At 48.0% G+C, this 20,296-nt stretch overlaps 7 protein-coding genes across 7 annotated transcripts; 4 read left to right on the top strand and 3 right to left on the bottom strand.

The window, feature by feature from the left end:
- Positions 1–21: 21 nt before the first annotated feature.
- Positions 22–927, top strand: J3458_013175 (uncharacterized protein; the record flags this gene model as incomplete). The annotated part of the gene is made up of 1 exon (XM_066120288.1): positions 22–927. The coding sequence occupies one exon, from the start codon at positions 22–24 to the stop codon at positions 925–927; it is 906 nt and encodes a 301-aa protein (XP_065974573.1).
- A 3,263-nt stretch (positions 928–4,190) lies between these two features.
- Positions 4,191–5,359, bottom strand: J3458_013174 (uncharacterized protein; the record flags this gene model as incomplete). Its single annotated transcript, XM_066120287.1, has 2 exons — positions 4,191–4,871; positions 4,931–5,359. The coding sequence occupies 2 exons, from the start codon at positions 5,357–5,359 to the stop codon at positions 4,191–4,193; spliced, it is 1,110 nt and encodes a 369-aa protein (XP_065974572.1).
- A 1,205-nt stretch (positions 5,360–6,564) lies between these two features.
- Positions 6,565–7,044, top strand: J3458_013173 (uncharacterized protein; the record flags this gene model as incomplete). The annotated part of the gene is made up of 1 exon (XM_007813357.1): positions 6,565–7,044. One exon carries the CDS (start codon positions 6,565–6,567, stop codon positions 7,042–7,044), a length of 480 nt encoding a protein of 159 aa, XP_007811548.1.
- A 34-nt stretch (positions 7,045–7,078) lies between these two features.
- On the top strand, positions 7,079–7,519 carry J3458_013172 (uncharacterized protein; the record flags this gene model as incomplete). The annotated part of the gene is made up of 1 exon (XM_066120286.1): positions 7,079–7,519. One exon carries the CDS (start codon positions 7,079–7,081, stop codon positions 7,517–7,519), a length of 441 nt encoding a protein of 146 aa, XP_065974571.1.
- A 1,415-nt stretch (positions 7,520–8,934) lies between these two features.
- J3458_013171 (uncharacterized protein) lies at positions 8,935–9,192 on the bottom strand (the record flags this gene model as incomplete). Its single annotated transcript, XM_007813356.2, has 1 exon — positions 8,935–9,192. One exon carries the CDS (start codon positions 9,190–9,192, stop codon positions 8,935–8,937), a length of 258 nt encoding a protein of 85 aa, XP_007811547.2.
- Positions 9,193–11,119: 1,927 nt separating this feature from the next.
- Positions 11,120–12,260, bottom strand: J3458_013170 (uncharacterized protein). Its single transcript, XM_066120285.1, has 3 exons — positions 12,077–12,260; positions 11,980–12,017; positions 11,120–11,907 (listed from the first exon to the last, which is right to left on the bottom strand). Exons 1-3 carry the CDS (start codon positions 12,171–12,173, stop codon positions 11,236–11,238), a joined length of 807 nt encoding a protein of 268 aa, XP_065974570.1. The 5' UTR covers positions 12,174–12,260; the 3' UTR covers positions 11,120–11,235.
- A 2,710-nt stretch (positions 12,261–14,970) lies between these two features.
- J3458_013169 (uncharacterized protein) lies at positions 14,971–17,759 on the top strand. Its single transcript, XM_007813354.2, has one exon. The coding sequence runs from the start codon at positions 15,211–15,213 to the stop codon at positions 17,176–17,178; it is 1,968 nt and encodes a 655-aa protein (XP_007811545.2). The 5' UTR covers positions 14,971–15,210; the 3' UTR covers positions 17,179–17,759.
- Positions 17,760–20,296: the final 2,537 nt, after the last annotated feature.

Genomic DNA, 20,296 nt, shown 5'->3' with positions numbered 1-20,296 from the left:
CTGGGCAAACTGCCGTCAAGAATGCCATTGCTTGTCCTCAACGACAGCATTGAGGTTTGGGCCCAAGACTTCATGCAGCCAGCATACGCGAGCATGCCAGGGCCAAACGGCCCCATTTCTCACCGGAAACTTCTTTGCACCGCACAGTCCACCCGTCCAAATGGCAGAAGAGTGTTTGAACAGCTTCGAGGACCAGGGGTTGGAGGTTGGCAACCGGGACTGGGATCGGGTTTTTGCTGGGAAGAGATCAACTCTGGCGGCAACATCGAGACCATCCCCCCCTACGTCTCCCGATCTGGCACTGTTTGCCGCAACGGTCGGGTGCTGCTTGGCAAACACTTTGACAAGTACCCTGCAGGATCCTTCGTGGGCTTTCTCAAGGCACAAGTTGAACAGACCCCATTATTCCTGGAAGCTGGCTGGCCGGTCCCCGGCCACATCGACGAGATGGTCCAGTTTTTGCCTCACAATAACAAGTTGGGGTTCAGGATGGCAATTGAAAGCATAACCTCTGCCTTGAGGCTTTTCGAGGAGCTGAACGACACTGGTCATGGAGCAGCCATCCTCAGCTACAAGGGCGATATGACGCCCGACAAGGACGCAATCTTTGTCGACCCTGATCTTCACAATAGAACTGTCGATTCGCTGCTGTCCAATGAAGATTTTGTGCAGGCAAACGAGTACGCTCAGAAGTTTCTAGACAGCAATTTGGCTCTTCTGCTGCAAGAGTTACCCATTGAGGAGAAGGACGTCATTCGCGTCCCAACACTGTGGAAGGACACGACGTATCCATGGCCACGGAGCCCTGACGGTGTTCCCACCCGGCTTCACCGAACGCTCCCCGGCCAGGGACAGCTGCGGGCATTCTACCCATCAGCCGTAAATGGGCTTGTCCTCGGGTTAGACTATGTTGCGCCGAAGCCATAGGGACTGATCGTCCATGGGAGAGATGTTCTCGAGGATGCCACACGCGACGTATACGAGGCTGCGGGCATGGACCTAATTTTTGTCGATGACTACATGTCACACCACGTTCGAGGTGGCGAGGTGTACTGCGGGACGAAGACGCTGAGGGAGACGAGTATTTCGCGGTGGATGTTATAGTGGCCCGGCATATCCCACGGCATTGTTCGCTTAGACGATGTATTGGTAGAGGGTGTAAAGGCGACAGGGTATCCAGCTATAGCATGTCTTGCATTCGTGGGTAATTATAAGCGCTTCGTATTGTCCTAAATACACTACAGTATGATTTGCAGTACCTAAAACAGTCTAGCCTTTCGGCTCTATTGAGCACCCGTTAAGTGATTCGACTTGATTACCTCATCTTATAGCTATGTTGTATTCATGGGAATAGAATATCTCAAGTAGATACCCAGTATTAACTAGCTTGTTTATTGGTGTCCGCTAACGTATATGGATCCCATGGATACCGATTCCTATCGTTGGGTATCCAAGGGGCACCCAATTCTGCAGGCTTTATAGATGGACGTAAGTAAAGGCATGTATATCGATCGCAAAAGCCTTCCGTAGAGGACACCATAGTGTGGAAATATTTTTCAAGGAGCTTCAAGGTCGTCACTGTTTGTTTTAGACCCACAACAAGTATCTGGCAAAAAGGCCGGCAAACGTGTCAACTGGTCTCTGTTGGATGACTCTGAGGTAAACGCGGCATGACAACCTGGCCGCCAGCCCTGATGGTGCCGTGTGTACGGAGCATGCGGATGCTTATGAAAGATTCAGCATCTCTGCCTAAAATCTCGGACATGTGTGGCACACGCTGCCAATAAGCCATGGTTCACTCGGAAAAGTAATTGATCAGGCGGACGTGGCCGGCACTTCCTTAACAGCAGAATACCACAGAACCGGCCAGGCTGGCAGCTTCTGGAGGTCATCCCACCACACCCCCGAGCCACATACTTGAGACATTACACGGCAAAAACAGGAACTGAAAGCCACCCAAGATATAGTCCGATGGCTGATAGCTCACCCTGGGGAGTCATCAATGTGCGTCAGCGCGTGGCACACAGGGAACAATGCTCGGCGGAAGGTCCAACTTGGGGGTGGTAAAGTAACGAAGGCTGCATATATGAGGCCTACTCCTGTTTATTCTACTCTCGTGATGAGCGAAGAGGTTGCAGCAGTGGATGCTATCAGGACTCGTACGTGCCATTATTGCCCCTGGCGGACCAAATTCGTGACGAAGGCCGGGAAAGAACCCGCCTTAGCCAAAGAGCTTCTTTTTGGTTTTGTTTCTGACGTTGCGATTCAGACACGTTTTCATTGTTGTGAGAGGCCTTGAGATTTACGCGTATTGCTACAGCTCAGTCTGAAGGCATGGAGCCTGATGAGCAGGAACCCTGGCACAGGGGGACGAATATGGGCAAGGTGAATTCACCTACCTCGAGAACTTGTCAGACACTGTTGACGTGCTTACGCTGATTAATGCTGGGAAAAATATTATTAGCACGACAGCAGCCATCCTACTGTCTGGATCGACCATCATGACTACCCATCCGAAATTCCCTCGAGAGACTGGGCATATGTATCGACTGCACAACTTTTGGTAAGCCTACCATATACCGACAAAGGTAAGACTGCCACTTTATTTCGCCATGGGCGACCGCGAATGATTTTCCATTTGCACCTCCCAATACTTATGGACTACAGAACAACTTCCCCCGGATTCACATGGCAATAGGATACCAAGTGATGCAACTTGGACGAGAATCGACCGTCGATTCATAAGCGTCGAGATGCTCCAGAAGGCCGGCGTGCGGTATGAAGCGCGTGAGGATTTTGTCGCCATCCTAGGCGCCGTCACAAGCGCACAAGTCGTCGAGCTCGTGCAGCATAGCACCGCGATACGACAGCAGCGTCGGCCGATACATGGTACACATGTCGCGGATCCTCGTGGAGCGAAATCACATGGGTCTCAATTCACGCAGGGTAATAATTCAAGCACTGGAAGGTCTGCCCTTTTTCCTGCCGAGTCCGAGTCGGAAGAGGACGTGAACGGAAGCAGTCGGCCTAAGCGCAGGAACAAAGAAAGATTAAGACCCCATGTGAGTGGCTTTGAGAAGAGAAATGAGCTAGAGAACGAAACATCATACTCTATTTCGCGACTACAAGGCTCGGGGCATAGTACCTCGAAGATGTTGTCTCGGCAGAGTCTGAAAAGTACAAAGGGGGACCTGGCTGTTAAGACTTTGAGCATCGCTGGATCAGTCGCGAGCGTGGTTAGTTTGGCAAAGGACTTTCTGAAGAAATAATGGACAATTATATTGTGCACGCGAAAGCAACATGGCTGACGTCAGACATTAAGCTGGGTCAACATGACAATGACATGGAGCACGACACTTTGCACCGTCGCTTTCAGCCGCACAAGCGTGGGCGCTGATTTCTTTTGCTTTTTCCATCATGTTTGTGCCGAGGCCGCCATCGACCATGAAAAAGTCTAGTGTCATTCTTAGCATGCTGGTCAAAGATGGCTGTCGGGCCAACAACTCTCTTTCCCTTGTCCCCCGTTGAACTCCATCTATCGTAGTTACTTGTTTTAGTCCCCATCATACCAACGATGTTCTCTTTCGTTAAGAAAAGGCACGTTTTCGTGAGGAAGAAGCCAAAGTAAGAGCGACACGCGCTTTTCGCGCCGGCATCTCCATGGGATCAGAAAAATATAATTGGTTTGAAGACTAAGTCGGGCAGGCAGCACAAACTACACCTGAGCTGCGTTTCATATACTTGTCAGTGAAACATGGAAAGAATACATGATGTGAGGGCGGAAACTAGAAGATACTAGTTGGCGTTCATATTCTGAGATGTCATTCAATATAATCATCCAACTTACAAAGTGTCTACAAGATTCTCCTCGCATAAAACACACTATGTTGGCCGGAGATTGTGAAGATACGTAGATCGTTGCTCATGACGGGAATTCAAGTCTCTGTTCTGTATCAAAGGTACGACCCATGGCTATACTGGCAAACATCAGCACCAGTATCCCGGTTCATGCGGTATCTACACAGTTGTCCATTTCCTCGGATCCAGCCTTATCGTCCCCAACGCACCATAATCGCCAAAATCGACTTTCACATGGCTCCCTCTGAATATCACAGCAGCTTGAACCGTTGCCTAGCCGCTGCTCACATTGTACTCTATCATTGCCCTTGAACTTTCCGATGTGGGTCATTTTAAAAGAAGTAGCCCCTTCCGAGAGGGAATCGACGGGCTCCCACCTGGTGATGATGGATTCCACAGGCTGGAGGCTTGCCGAACCATCCACACTTTCTCGCCTTGTCATGACAAGCTTCCTGGCTCTTGGACACGTGCCATTGAAGCCTATCAGCTCTATCCATCTCTTCAGAAGTAGGCACAGGGGCGCTCGGCTTGGTATAGTATCCCTCGTCTTCGGTATAGAACTTGTCCTCTCCTGTCCTATTTGCGCAGTACCATTCGGCCGAGTCAAGATCATAGCACCTGTTCTTGACTGACCTGATCACGGGGTGAGGGTGCTTGTAGCCACGAACTTGGTCATCCAGGTTGGGGTAGGCTTCGTAGTAATGCCAATGGTTGCTAGCATCCCTGTACTTGGCAATTTGTTGATCCGGGTCGTATTCGGTATACCCTTGCTCTCCAGATTTGAGTAGATACCTTCCAGCCTTGTACCCTATAATTTGAGGCTTTTCCCATAGTGGCAGGATAGGAAGCCTAAATGCCAACTCCAGATGGAAAGGCGTCTTGCCATCAGAGTCCAGAAGCGGCGTCTCAACAGTGCAATTGTTTGTTACTTTGACCCTTTCACGGGATCCATCTTTCCAATGTGCCCATTGATCGCACTCGAATGGCCCTTCATCAAACACAGTCGTCGGGCACTGTTCTGTTGGCCAGATCTTGTCTGCGCTGTCATTTCTCAAGATTTCCTCAGTTTTACAAGCGTCTTGACAGTCCAAGCTTCGGTCCAACAAGAGTATTTGGCTTCACATTGGGAATCAGCCACTTCTGAAATTGTCTTTTCCGTAGTTTTAGTCGTTGAGCGGGAATAGCCCCCGGTGATGGTGATGCCAGCCATGTTGCCAGTGTATGGACTCCTAAATCCCCCGTTGATCTGGCCCCCAATGTTCCAGCCCTGGATAGTGCTCTCCATGTTGATGGAATTTTTTTGTGTGTTGAGTTGCATTGTGCCGCTTCTTTGGTCGTTGTCTAGTCGGCGGATCTCTTCAGTGTGAATGGCAAGGTCATAATCTACCTTGCTTATGTCCTCAAACACTATTATGATGACAAAGTGCGTATGGAGGAGATTCCAGAAGTTCCAGTTGTGGCTCACATGTTTCTTCCTCAAAGTCGGATTCGTATCGGGCATTGAATAAGCCAAGGTTGAGTCCCGGCTTGAGGTTGCTAAGAAGATCGTTTTTACGCTCCTCGCTCTGGTCCGGCCTTAGACTAGGACTCGATGATTCTTGGCAGCAAGCTCCTGCTGCGAAAAGGGCGGCTACTAGAGCCGTAACTCACATATTCCCAAGTGGTGGTCGGGAAATGAGCTGCTAGCAGGAAGACGATGGTTGTCGTGTGAGGAGCTGGGCAACAAAGAGGCCAGTAGGACATGACTGGATAATGCTGTACGGTGGCTTGCTGAGGGAGCGCCGTGCATAATATATAGAAGGTAAATCAGTACGTAGGGCTATACTTGTAAAATTAAGTTTACATGTAACTTGTTCAGGTATGATATTCATTCTCGCATCACGCTTTCTATAACGTAAATGTATATTGCACGCATGAATCATGACTCATCTCTTTGTATAGACACACATAGTGTTATAAGGCAAGCTCTAATTGGAAAATATGCTCTCCAGCGAGGATTGGGATAGAAAGCCTTACCGGTAGGGCGATGTTAATGGAGGAGTGGCCGCGATACAGCCGCTTGCAGGGGGACCGAAGGACTCAGAAGCATCAAATTTTGTCAATAGCCTCGCCAAACTGTTAGCCCCCGCCAAAGATTGAACTAATCTGGTCTGACTATGCTTATTTTTTAGCAGAATGTTGGACACCGCAGGCCTCTTTTTGGTTACGCGATATTTGATCTCTTTACGTGTGCGCGCCCTGATGGGGCCCGTCATACAGGGTCAATAAGCCAACCAAGCGGTCAATACCTCAGTAGCTTATTATAGATGATTAAACAAAATACCAGACGTATATATTATTTTTTCCCTATTTCAATCACTGCATCATACCGGACTATTTCTATCCTAGGACGGTTATGTATCTCGGTATATTACTTAACCAATGGGCGCGCACGCGGAAAGAGATGGGATTTTGATTCCAAAGAAGGTGGCATTAATTGCATGAATTAATCCCGTGCATTCCTGGTTTTCGTCTATACGAGCTACTCTTCGTCCATACGATATTTTATAGCCTGCAAAAGAGACGAATGAGGTGTATATGCCAAGTACTTTAGTTGATGTCCCCGTGAATCCTCTTGTATGCTAGCCCATCAACGAGTGTCTTGTTTCTTGTTCATAGTGACCAAGAGTTCCTCGTCAGTTGAGCCACGACACAACGTTTTTCGGTATGCGTGCTCTTTTGGCCGTATCGCTTTACCTCTGCCTCGGGAGCAGGGCAGCCCCGGTTGCCCTTCTTCAAAGGGCCGTTACAGTCGGACCGCCCTACGAGTTAGGAGGAGGAGGAGCCCGTCTGCTTCTAGAGGTCAACGTACCACCAGAGATAGAGCTTCTCCCCGAGGGAGCAAGACTGCCGATAGAGAATCCTGAGACGACTTTACCCGAGGGGTTGCCCCCTACTAAAGTCGAACCGCCAAGGCAGATACCAGGAGAACACAACCCTGACATGCCTGGGCCTGAGGGATACCCGCCGCCACTACCGGGCGTCGAGAGTCCCGAGGCGTCTGCACCCGGAGGACCCGAGGGACTGCCACCGCCCGCGACCGAACAATCCTCACGGGGGGGCAAGTCCCTCGAGGACATCAAGGAAATGTGGTTTAAGGAAAACAAAGAAGGCAGAGCAGCCATTTGGGAAAAATCCCGTGCATGAAATATGGAACTTGTTGAGCAGGGATGAAAGGTTTATGCTCGTGCTCGGAAATCCCGGTGCCAAAAAGTGGCCACACTTGACGCCCGAGCAAAGATTGCATCTCTGGCAAGAAAGGCCTATATTGAAGTCAAGCGACAACCAGAAAGTGTGGGCTCTCTTGACGGCGGAGCAACGCGAAACGTATTGGAATCAGGCCCCCAAAGTGTGGCAGAACCTGACGCCACAAGAACAACTGACGATTGTTGAATCAGTTCGTAAGCACACACTTTTCCAAGGCTTGTCAGGCGAGGAAATACGACGAACAGTCGCAAAAATAGACCAACTTCCGCCAAAGGAAATGCAGGCTCTATCTAATGCCAGCATCGAGGCGATGAAAGAGGCCGCCATTGAAGTGCTTGCTGAAGAAAGTAGGCAACTTGCAGCACAAGCGGCAAAAGCCAAGGCGGCTGAAGCAGAACACCCAGTGGGCCGCTAGGCAACTAGCATTTCCTCTTTGGAATGCCGAAAGATTCATCTTTCGATACTGGAAATTACATTCAGAAGCCGTACTATGTGGATAGGAACCATCCTATCAGGAGGAACATGAACATATGAGACTGTCAAGCGTTACTCCGTGGCTTATTGTACGAAGGGGGAATACTCATGGTAGTGAGAAAGGGGGCAACTTATTTACCCTTTATCTCAAGTATCCCTTGTTATGCAGTAACATCTTTATTCAACCCAGCATCTGGCACTAGCCATAGTCTTTTTGTTGATAACTTTGCCATATCTGTACTCCGTACGAAATTAGAAGTCGCCGCTCAGAAGTATAGCATATCGAAGATAGCCCATCAAGGTCAAATCCCCAATTCAAGACAATGACATTCTTGCAAGGCGATTGCAGTCTAGAGTTCTTGCTTTTGTATGGTCCCACTCCTTTACGAAAGGGATGAGGACTCCCTTGTCGCCCATTTCAGGTATCATGTCTTACCCGTACATGTTGCAGTTACATTGAACCAACTGTGCTACGTGACAGGGCACTTTTCGGGGTTTGTTGCGCATGCCCGACTTCCGAAGGCGCCGGAAATGTAGAAAAACGCGGAATAAAACATCAACTGTTCGTCCATCTCATGCCATGCCATCACATTGCGCCGCTGTCAAGATGAGCCAACGGATTAATAGTCCTTATCGCTAGAAAACTCTTCAAAAAGATTGATGGCGCAGATTCAACAATAAAAAAGACTTCAATTCTGCAGGTCCGTCTGAAGCTCAATAGATTGATGGAGCACAGAATGACTAGTTGCTTCGAGATTCGGAGTGAATAGAGGTTGCCCCCCCACCATTGCAATGCATTCCCTATGAGTAGTGTTGAGGATATTTCCACCCGCAGTCCCAGACTAGAAGCACACACGCTAGAGAGAGGAGTTGGGTCTTGGAAACCGTATGTACTATTCCCGCGTTGCATTTTTCGTACAAATGCAGCCTAAACACACGGCTATTTAGTTGATAGAATTTGCTACTTAATCGTAATGAGTGTACGAGTGCAGTTCTTCTAGTAGAAGATGCAAGTGTGTCGAGTAAAGAGAGAATATCGCACCCCTACCCCAACATAGTCATTTCAGTTATTCTCATCTCAAACTACCAGCGTCAAATGCGTCCGTTGCATGCGACACAAGCTTCACAACAGGAAATAAACGCCATGTAAAATGACGTCAGGGTTAGAAATGAATAAAATGGCCAATACATGACAAGTAAAACACTTGTTGATAAGTTGATTCATTGGCCGTCTCGTAGCTTGGGACGAATCCTCATTCAAAGACTCTCCTTTTCCTTGTCTCTATCAGCACACTTGTAGCCCTGGTGCCAGCTGCAGTAACCCGAGCAACAGCTAGAATTAAACTTGCATTCTGCTTAGAGGTTAGGACAGTACAAGAGCAGAGTAGGCAGCGTATACGCACTAGTGCCATTTTTCCGACAATTTGGCCACACAGCTGGATCATCAGAGTCTGTCATGATGTTTATCACAACGGGAGCCTGAGTAGACGGCTTGGTGTCTTCCTCTGGGACTTTCACAGCAACAAGGACTTCTTCATTCTCGTATTTGAAGAATTGAGGCGCGGCAAGCACGGCCGTGGCAAAAGCCAGAAGAATAGAGTTCTTGGCGACCATGATGAACTTCTAGATATAGATTCGAGTGGACTGAAATGCCAACGGCTTCTGGTGGATATAAAATTGAGCGGATTCGAGTTTGGAGAGTTGATGAGCTGGTTTAGGTGTCCAGGCTATAGAAATAACTGGGAGTCAGTTGGGGTTTATGTAGTTGAGCAGAAGGAGGGGGCCCCCTGAGGCCATGTCGATCAGTCAAACAATTCTTCACCATCACCGAAGACTGTCCTGTCAAGAGGATGTAGGTTGCAAATGTTGTCACCCCCTCAAATCTCAAGACATGCATCGCCCTCAATTTGCGAAGAAAACATCACATTTCATTTATTTTCATCCTTCATGACAACCCTTAGTCAAGCCTTTGCAGGTGACTTGTCTTTCTCACAAGCTTTTGTGTGGTCAGGTATCAGCCATTGCTCATTATCATCTGAAGAGGGGTGAGATGTGCAGGCTCAAGTGAAGAGACGATCATCTCGCAAGCCACGGAATTGACTGACGAAAACAAGGATTCACGGATTATTAGACCTGGGCGTTATAAATTGTAACCCTGCAGCGCAATGGCTGACGTTTCCTTGAATGAGAGACTCGATCTCGACAATACGTAGCTGTGTTTATGGTCTGATAATGTTGGTGAGAAACGGCTCAACGAGCCAGTAAAGCTGACGCAGATGCAGAAAATATGTAATTTTCAGGTGAGATGCATGCATGTAGGAGACACACACAGCAGGACTGACTCGATATTTGCTGTGTTGTCTGCAACAATTGCTCGAATACCGGTTTCTTTACTCCGTACTCCGTATGCGTAAGCTTGATCAGCATATCCCACAATCATGATTCAGCAAGGCACCGTGGCCGCTTTCATTCGGTGTCATGTCTCATTCCAATTCTGCTCTTCTCGTCACTGCCTCATTGTCAACCCATTCCACTTCATCACAAACATGTCTTTCATAATGTTACTTGATTAGTCGAAGTCACGATTTCGGCCGCACCAGGGCAAGACATACTTTCTGACTGCATGAAGCCAGCCTTGTACACATCCCGGCGAAAATCCCGGCAGGAACACGAAGTACTCCGCGCTCTCTTTTACCGCATTGGAAAAGCCAGGCTCTTTCTTGAACGCGATCTTCTGCGGTATTTATTTCCTTCCTGGGTTGGTTATCGCTATCTGTACTGCTCTCCCGGTCCAGTGACCGGCTGGAAGCTCGACACTACACAACAAAGCCGCCGGGCTGCCTCTTTTACACGACGCATTTCTGCTATTGGTCGCAATCTGCAATGGAAGATGAATGTCAATACGAAGGTAAATGTGTGGAGGAGTGGAGTGGACGTGGACTGCATTCCCAATGGTCAGGGTATTGCCCGTCTGCATGCTCGCAGCGTCTCCGGTGGCGTTGCTTACTTCCGGCAGTCACATTTGATGAATTGTGATAAACGATCAATGATGCGGGGAAGATCTCGAACCCCACAAAACACTTCTGTCAATAACTCGGAGCACCAGAAACTTCCATGATGCTTGAGCTGTGGAGAATTAGTCCGCCCAGCTGCGTCAAGGAATCATGACAACTACAGCTTTCTTGATATCGCATAATTAATGCTTCGGTGTTGATTTGCATGAATATATGGTGTATATCGTGTGCCCAAGGCATTACTAAATAGAATTAGTCCACTTCAATTTATCCACCAATTTAGCTATCGATTGGCGTTTTGTATCTCAACCGTCTTTAGGCACAATGTGGCCTTATTGCCTTGGGAGCTGCTACATGCGCGATAGTATTGGATGGATGGCCCGAGGGCGATGAAGAAGACGAACCCGGGGATAACCGATAAAGAGTAGTAGCGGACAAATTGCACTTGGTGCCGCAAGTCACACATGTTATCGACTACAAGCAATGAGTAACAGGAGCCAATAAAATATTTCCCGTTTAGAAATTGCCGATTTTTGACGATTTTTCCGAGGTAAATTTTGGGCTAAGAATTTATAACCTTTCTGACAAAAGGCACATTACCGGCATATCATCACCAGTCAGGCCGCCAGCGTCCTGCACCGTGTTATTCTTCCTTCTGGCCCTCTTTAGGCTCTTCCTTGGGCTCTTCCTTTGCCTCCTCGCATCGTTTCTTATCCTCCTCTGCTTTCTTCTCAGCCTCCTCCGCCTCCCTTTTCGCATTCTCGGCTTCTGTCTTACCCTCCTCAACCTCCTTGGTACCCTCTTCAACAATCTTCTTCATATCTTCAGCTGTCTTCTCAGCCTGTTGGACGTTATTCTCATCCGCCTGAGCCTTGCGCTCGAATTCCTCAGCCTGCTTCTCAGCATCTTCGGCTCTCTTCTTAGCCACTTCAACTAATTGCTCGCTTTCTTTGACCTTGGCCTCAGCCTCCTGAACCTTTACTTCATCTTCCTTGACTCTCTGCTCAGCCTCTTCAGCCTCCTTTTTTGCTCGTTCGGCTTCTGTCTTACTTTCTTCCACCTTCTTTTTATCCTCTTCAACTACCTTCTTTGCCTCTTCGACAACTTTCTCAGCCTCAGTAGCCTTCTTCTCATTCTCCTGGACCTTTAGCTCGTTTTCCTGTGCTGTCTTCTCTGCCTCTTCGGCCTTCTTCTTAGCTTCCTCTGCTTTCTGATTAGAGGCCTCTGCATTTTTCTCACACTCCTCATTGCCACCTTCAGCGCGGGCAAAGACGTGTGCCGCTAACATATTCCCCACGGTGCTTGTGGCTCGGTCCTAGGCGTAATTACGGCTGTTAGCTATTTTTGGAGCCACGTCGTGCCTCAACCCATGCTGGATCTTTCTTACCGCGATGTGATTATCAGCTGCTGGGTCCATTCTGACAGCTATACAAAGTTTAGCGCGTCACTACTCTTTTCTCGATGCGGCTCGTGTTAAAACGTACGTGTAAGAGACCCGACTTTGCCTATTGCCAAGGGAGTGGCAGCAGCGAGCGGTCCTGAGACGGCAACGACATAGACGAGAGCCTGTTTGAACTTCATACTGCTAGTGTAAGGAATTATGAGATGGCAGTTTTGTTATGGGACGAGATGCACTAGGTGTGACCAGGAATAAGTTCAAGAATAGAAAGACTTGTCAATGTAAGAAGATTGGGTCGATAGACATGGCTGGGCATTTATACAAGTCTTGGCATCCGAAGCCTCTTCAGTTCTATGACTTGTAATTTTACACAAGACTCCCAATTACTAGTTTAGTTACTCTCTGGGGTAGCGGCTTGACTCTCGCAGTGCATTTAAGACTATACTTGTTAGATCAGCAAAGGTCAAACTAGTCAATAACATAGGGTGTACTAAAGGAAAGCTTCACATTAAGCTTGATAACGCGACATTGAAGAAGCATCAAGCTCAATTGGTGCGGCGGTAGTGGCACAAGCCCGGTGTATCGAATTGGCGTTTCGCGTGATGAAACGGTCTCTAGTTCCTGAAGTCGCCATGGAAAGGAAGCCGATCTTCGTTCCGGACGGGCGCGGAGAATTAGGGTGTCGCACTCTGGGACAGGAAATTAGGACGAGGATCTCGGATCGGAGAATTCCGTGCCGTGTTTGCCGTGGTGGAGAGGCATTACAAGGATGTGGGTGGCTGATTTAAAATCATGAAACTAGCTGAATCACTTGACGACTATATTTAGAGGCATCATGTTAAGGTGGTCTGGAACATATCGATAGCCATCAACTGCTCTAGCCATTTTTATGCGTAGCGCCCGCCCCAATTACTTGGAACTTGCAACAGACTCGTCAAGGAGTGAATTCACAAAGTTGAGTCGATTCCCAAGGGTGAGTCCCCAGGCATGACGATGCGGGGATTTCGTGCTTTGAGCTAGTAGCGCAGTTTTGCTTGCTGAGCTGGTGAATGAGTATGACTCGGTTGATAGGTCAGGAAAATATGATATAATAGCCAGTTGTCATCGGAGTCTGTAAATAAAACGTTCCGGTTTGGGTTGGCTGGCCAGCTTTGACCGTCGATTGGTTAAAGCTGGCATGAGTAGTGCCAAATTTGTCACAATAATCTGTCACAATCGTAGAATAATAAAATAGAGTAAAGAAAAAAGGAAATTACAAAGCCCACATCTAGTACAACATGCATGATGCGTATTAGGTCAGTATGGAACAGCCAGCCCCTGATGGATGAAAATGCTGCCGGTGTGGTTGGCAGTGCTGTCTATCAATTCATTTGTTACGAGTTGAAGTCAAGGGTGCACTAATGATAGATGTTAGAGACATTCAGCTATTGGACCAATGTTGCCAGATTTCCTGGCCAATGACTTGATGGCTATAGCTAATAAATTAGGGTGAGGTCACGCCGCCTGTTCAGAATACATGTTCTCTACTCGGTCTTTGCTACTGCTGAATCATGGGAAAGGAGCTGAATGAAAAGTCTCCGAGTTTAAGCCGAGCTTCCAGAATTCCGCATCCGGCTTTTCATTCACGCCGCATAAACTGGTGAGTCCCCTCCGATATATATTGTCAAGCAGCATACACTGGGCATCTATGTAGCGAGAAGAGAGGGCGAGTCTAAGCTTAATTAGGTTGTGATGCGTACTAAATCCTGTCTCTTTTACTCATGAGTGTTTTCACAGCTTCTTCTTCTTGAGTGACACCGCCTTCCTGCTCAGGGTTTTAATCGCGCCCCGCCGTGCCTTGATATCATGGGGTTTGAGACATTCTAATAGTATCAGGATGTAGTCTTCAGGAAGGGCTTCCTGATTTGTGAAAAAACTTGGCCAGCTTCGATCGTACGCGCTCCCCAGGATCTTATTGAGAGGATCCTATCATAAAGAGCGCTTTCATTGGTAGATTTGTCGCTTGATCAAGATAGGAGCTGCGGAATTCCGTACCTCACATCTTGTACAAGGCCGACACTGCATCGGATCATACACCGGTGGAAGGATGCTTCGGCGAGTCTACTATTTCTGATATCAGCCACTCTGAAAATCTTTCCCGACCCTCAAAGACCTGAGATGCATGCAGGCGAATCGCATAAGTCTCAACTATTAGCAAAAACGGCATCAATAGACCATATTCTCTGGCAAAACCACACGAGGAGATGAGAGCAAATTGACGGCAGTCTCCTGTAAGCTCCGTGAGATTCTCCTTTTAAGCATGAAAGGGTTGAAAAAAATCATCGGCCTTTCTTTCTATGAATGTAGAGCTGCGACTTGGAAACCTTCGGGTATATCTCACATTCGACTTGTAAGACTTGATTCAGGATTTTGCCCAGAAACTCCCATCTCAGTTGCCAAGTCATACAATTTCTCTGATGAATAAAGATGCCGCTCTTCATGAGGGTTAGGGTTAGGTCGATTATAGCTTTCTTGATAATCTTAACGAGCCTAAGAAAGAAAGCCTTGCAAACGTATCGTTGGGGGACGACTTTGAACCTCATAACCTTAAAACTATCTTTTCTAGATGCCCTGTAGTGAATTCTATAATGTCGCTATGCAGGAAGAAGTTGGAGTGTCGCGATCTCAGGTTGGACTTCACAATCCGGGAAAGCAACCAACGGTCAACAACACTTCTTTCAGGCATTCCAAGCGGAAAAAGAGACTTATATCATTTGATGAAATCTAATGCAAGAGGCAGTCCTTGCGAGCTCTCAATTGTTATTTGCGGTTCAACATAAAGATGCATGTTTAGTAATGACATAGTGTCGCAAGCCAAAGGCATGAGAAAATCCGAGGATTTGCCGCACAGTTCCCCACCATGGCTGAAGGTTGTGTGTGGTCACACAAATCAAGGGCAGGGGAAGAAATATCAGCAAAAACCCCGATCGGTTCAATGCCCTCTCGTTACATCCCAGCAGGCCTGTGTAACCATCGCCACGTTGTACAAGATTTCATTCCGATATGTCATGTCCTTATACTAGCTCTTAAAGTTGGGTTATATTTTGTATAAGCGGACAGCTCCTGTTCAGTATCCAATTTGCTCGCATTTGTCGCGCGGAGCCGGGATAGACGGTTGGCGGTTGACTGTTTCAGGAATCTAGACCCCGAGAGACGTGGCACTTGATCAAGTACAAATCCATGATGGCGGGCAATACGCTGTTTATGACGCCGGAGGAGTCGGTGCGTGTGCAAAAGACAGTGCAGGATCTAAGACGGAAATGTCAAGAGCAAACGGGCCAACGACGGGTGCCCAACGACGCAAAGTCTTTAATCCAACAAGCGACTGGATCATCCTTGATGGAAGACATGGCGTCTTCGTTGTTCGGCCTGTCACAGCAAAGAAACAGCCCGGATACCATGCCGGCATACGCGGTCGGATCGCCGTACCTACCGTGCACGACAGCATTGTCGGAACTGAAGCCTATCGGGCTGTCAGATCTGACTATGGAGACACATCATCGTGGGCGTGTTCTTCGAGTGCGCCGTGTGTCCCCCGTGGTCGCATTGAAAGCGTCCTCTTGGGCGGTTGTGCAGGGACAGTCAGTTGACGATGTAGAGCGGATCGAGGTCTTCTTGCACAAATCCAAGTACGGCCAGGAACTTCTGGATTTAGGTTCCATCTTTCTAGTCAAGGAGCCGTATTATACACTCAACAGCCAGGGGGAGCCTGTAATCCGCATTGACCACCCGTCGGACCTTGCTATTTCCACGTATAGCGATAGTCCAGAGTCATGGCGCAATACGGAAAGTGATTCAGCTGTCACAGCCAGGACGGCTGCAATGTGCAAGGAGGAAGGGAACGTTGCACTTGGGAAGAAAGACTTTCCACGAGCTCATGCCAACTATACCGAGGGTTTAAGTCGCATTGGAATTGATGATCAGGCCAGCAATACCTTGGCTAACGACCTCCACCGGAACCGGTCCTACATCAACCTTCTGCTTCAGCGCTTTGAGGAGGCAAGGTCTGATGCACTATCATCTCTAAATCATAGCGATGGCCAGGATGAGAAGCTCTTGGATGCAAAGGCCTACTATCGTGCTGGCACCGCCGCCTACAGCCTAGGCGATTTCGAGGATGCAAAACGTTTCTTTGACGAACAGCTAAAGCTTGAGCCTGACAACCGACTGGCACAGATCAACTTGCGGCGAATCAACAAGCGCATCGAAGAGAAAACCACTGGAGTATATGACTTCACCAAGATTGTCGGCAACTTGTCCAAGACCCAGGGGCGGGCCGACGCGGCAAGCTTCAACGGCGACACCGAAGTCAAGAAGAGCCCTGGAGCTGGCCGCGGTCTGTTTGCCAGACGGGATTTTGAACCTGGGGAGACCATCATGTGCGAGAAGGCCTTCTGCGTTGTATGGGGCCATGAGCCCGGGGCATTTTCTGCCCTCACATGCGATGTCCGTGATGACGCCGCAATCCGAGTCTTCCCTGCTGGCTTGCACAAAGCTGTGATGCAGAACCTGCTGAACAATCCCTCGCAGGCTCACAAGGTCCTGGATCTCTTCAGCGACTATAAGGGACTCGGCGGTAAACCCCTCGAGCAAGACGGCAACCCCATAATTGACACTTTCCAGGTTTACGACATTGTCCAACGGAACGCCTTCGGTCCTGGTCAACAAACTGAGGACGAAGATGTCACAAACGCCAGCACAGGACTCTGGGTCCGCGCAGCGTACATCAACCATTCATGCGTCTCAAACGCCAAGAAGGACTATGTGGGCGACCTCATGCTCCTCCGTGCTACCCGTCGAATCGCTGCTGGCGAGGAGATAACACACAGCTATGACGAGTCTAGCGACTACGATTCGAGGACTGCGGCCATCCAAAGGACATGGGGGTTCAAATGTCACTGTGCGCTGTGTGCAGCAGAGGAGGCGGATGGACCAGCTTTGCGGAAACAGCGTTTGGAGCTCGAAAATGAGGCAAATGCATTTTTGCAAAAGGAAAATCCATCCGGGGCAAAGAAGATATCAATCAACAAGGCGAAACGACTTCAACAGTCGCTCAAGGACACCTACAATGATAAACGATACAAGGGTCTGCCTCGTCGAGCGGTGAGCGGACTGGAACAGTGGCTTCAGACTGCCCTTGCCAGGTAGCTCTTGAATCACATAATAGTTACAGGGAAGCCACAGTCTTTTGAGCGGAGAAACGTGTGTAAACGATGGACTTTCAATGGAGAGGAAAGTCAGAAATCCCGCATACGCTGCACTAGATGGTTGATCTTTTCCTGCTAGGAGCAGCACGATGGTTATGGTGTAGATTTACAGCCTCGGTCCCTGCCCCAGACGAGCACAGCGCAAGACATAACAAACGTGCGACGATATTCCGACTGGCAGCAACATCTTAATGCTCTTTTGATTGCCTGACGGAAAGGATGAGATACTTTTGAATAGCCCTGAATCTTCAAATTTTCTCATGACTTGACTGTGCGGCAACAGCGCTACCATACCCTTTGGGGGTTGAAAATAATCCGTCAAAGTGGTGTTTACTGCAAATAATCAGGCGAATCCCTATCTACTTACTTTTTGATTACATATTTACAAACTATCTAGTCGATGGGAAATCTGCTGTGCAGTAGACCGTAGCATTGAGTTTCGTAAAATAAACGCACGTTTCAAAACTCGCCAACATTCAAGAAAGTGGCATCTATTTGACACCTAGAACCCTTAGAATTTCCGCGCGGTAACGCATTCTTTGTAAATTGTAACTTTCCTCACCCGGCTGTGCCAAGCCAATACTAGTGACTAGACAACAAACAAAAGATAATGCCAACAAAAAATATGCTCTCGTCGAGAAGGATTGTTTTCAGTTGGCACATAGCTTGAACTTTTTCAAGACGAAGAATTCGAGTAGCTGCCATATCACTCTTCTCCGCCTCACATCATGCAAGACAGAGTCACTGGCGCGGCGCGGCCAACAAGCTGCTGGAGAACTTGGAACAGCCCAACTCACGGACAGAAAGCGTGTACTTGCACAAGTAACCACAGGCAGGATCGAGTCCCAGGCGCGTAACTATTACGGGGCGCAAAACCGCATTCAGTAGCGTTTAATTCTCCAGGGTAACGGTTTAGGCCAGATGGTTACGGTCGAAGGCGTTGAAACAGGCCGTGACATCCGTAAACCTCACGTCCATCATTGTAATAAAGAGAAATAAAAATTACACAACGGCTATGAGCCTCAGAAAATGAAAAGAAATTCCTTGTGGGCAAAAGAATGAAATAGGTAAGTCATATTACCTCTAGGGGCTAACTATGCATTTCCCTTTATAGCATTATTTGACACAGCTGCTAAATTACACCCGAGATTTGAATCCGAGACACACCGCTAGAGATACTGGATGCATTTGTAAGAGTGGTTATCGGGCTTAATACTAAGCCATGGAGCAAAAGAATCCAGTAATAGCTTCCCATGACCGAATATCCCTGACATCCAGCTTATAGGTGTGCCCTCTTGGTCCCCTCTCTCTGTGGCCTCCGACAGCATTATATATTGGTACTTGGCCCACAAGCAAGACTTTTAGTTGATTTTCAGGGCTTTAAATGGATCCTATCTGTGCGTTGAATAATCATATCCAACTTTGTACACCACCCGAGGTAACGCGCTACATATTGCAAAGTATCCTTAAATAACTAATATTAGGAAACATACCCTATCATTCCATCGAAATTATTTCGAGAGCTGAAGATCCTTTCGAGATCAATCTATTGAACTTTCACTTATACCTCGACTATGTCTTGCTGGAGATTCGAAACTACTCGGGCATATTGTCCGAGAAAGAGAAACAAGTCATTGCAAAGCTTATTACCAAGCAATACAAGTCATGGACTCGCAGCATTTTGGGTCAGCGTGATTTTTCATGAGAGTCCCGTCGGATATTTCTACCCTGGGTAAGTCAGCCTTCCTCATCGTATTTTTCTTGCCATCTACCAGGTCGTGGCGGTACATGAAATGATAGTAGGTCGCACTACTCATCCGATGCTCCACTTCAGTTCATATCCCATAAGGTAACTCTAACCCAAACCCAAACCACTAACCCTAACCGCTAAACCCTTGGTCCGGGGGGGGGGGGGGGGGGGGGGGGGGGGGGGGTTCGGGTGAGCACCCGCACCTAATATCGTATCTTCACGTCCCTCTACCGGGCCCCCCGGACCTTCCAAACTGAAGAAGAGGGATTGGCACTTATTGACAGCATTCACTCATCTATTTGACCAGCTTTAGAGCCAAAGAACTGAAATGGGAGTGCAATATCTACGAGCATCTTTCAGAGAATTGAAGACCAATGAAATGGTCCCTCGCATGTCAAATCCAGAAGTGCTGGCGAAGCCGGTGCAAAGAAATGAAGCTATGCCGTACTAAACTTTGATACTTGGCCAATAACACGATTGCAATATTGCTTTCCCAGTCAAACCAATTACCTTGGAACAACTTCTTGAGAGTTCCAACCCTTCCTTCAAGATGTAGAATCAGTGGACTTTCCACACAATTGGGCGCGGTTACCCTAATACACACTACTACAGTGTCATCTGGGTTCCTGACCTAAACCCGGCTGTTTCTGGGGACGTAGTCCATGGGCAAGTGCATCAGATGCTGTACGAAGCCAACACCGAATCCAAACGCCACGAGTGGATTTGGTCTATTGAAAAAGTGGAAGCCCATGATCAATATTATGTCGTCCCCGGACGTCGTCAACTTGAGGACAAAGAGGATGCGTGGCACTCGCCAGCCACCAAGAGATAGATATGTTGAGTATTTTGAACAAGTTTGAAGTCAAGCGCAAGCCTGAAGATGAGATGTTTAATGCGGCACGTAAATTGTATACGAGTTGGTACAATTCCAATACACTTGGACTTTGTGCTGCGGGAATTCTTCTTGCTCCTAGGAAATCTAATGTTTAAATGAAGCCACGAAAGCTACTTGCCTAGGCAAAAATACACAGCAACATTTGCCCTCGCTGTATTACAAGCTCCCTATCCGCACTTGCTGTAGCACTGTCCACTTGAAGTCGTTCGGCTCAAGTTTACTCAAAAATCAAGTATCTTCGAATGGTCAATCCGGAGCTATAATTAGCCTCTCACTCTGGTAGCACATTAGTTTCGGTTGTAGAAGGTTCGCGAGTAAATCTCTAGAGGAGGCTTCCTGCGTTTCCCTCGACTTTCAGGTTGCTACGTACATCAACATAAAATAACTACCGAACGAGTCAGCGATTATTCCACC

This window comes from Metarhizium acridum (genome assembly GCF_019434415.1).
Source record: "Metarhizium acridum strain ARSEF 324 chromosome Unknown scaffold_276, whole genome shotgun sequence".
Classification (NCBI taxonomy): domain Eukaryota; kingdom Fungi; phylum Ascomycota; class Sordariomycetes; order Hypocreales; family Clavicipitaceae; genus Metarhizium; species Metarhizium acridum.
Note: the sequence above shows the minus strand (reverse complement) of the source record. Positions and strands in the feature narration are given on the sequence as shown.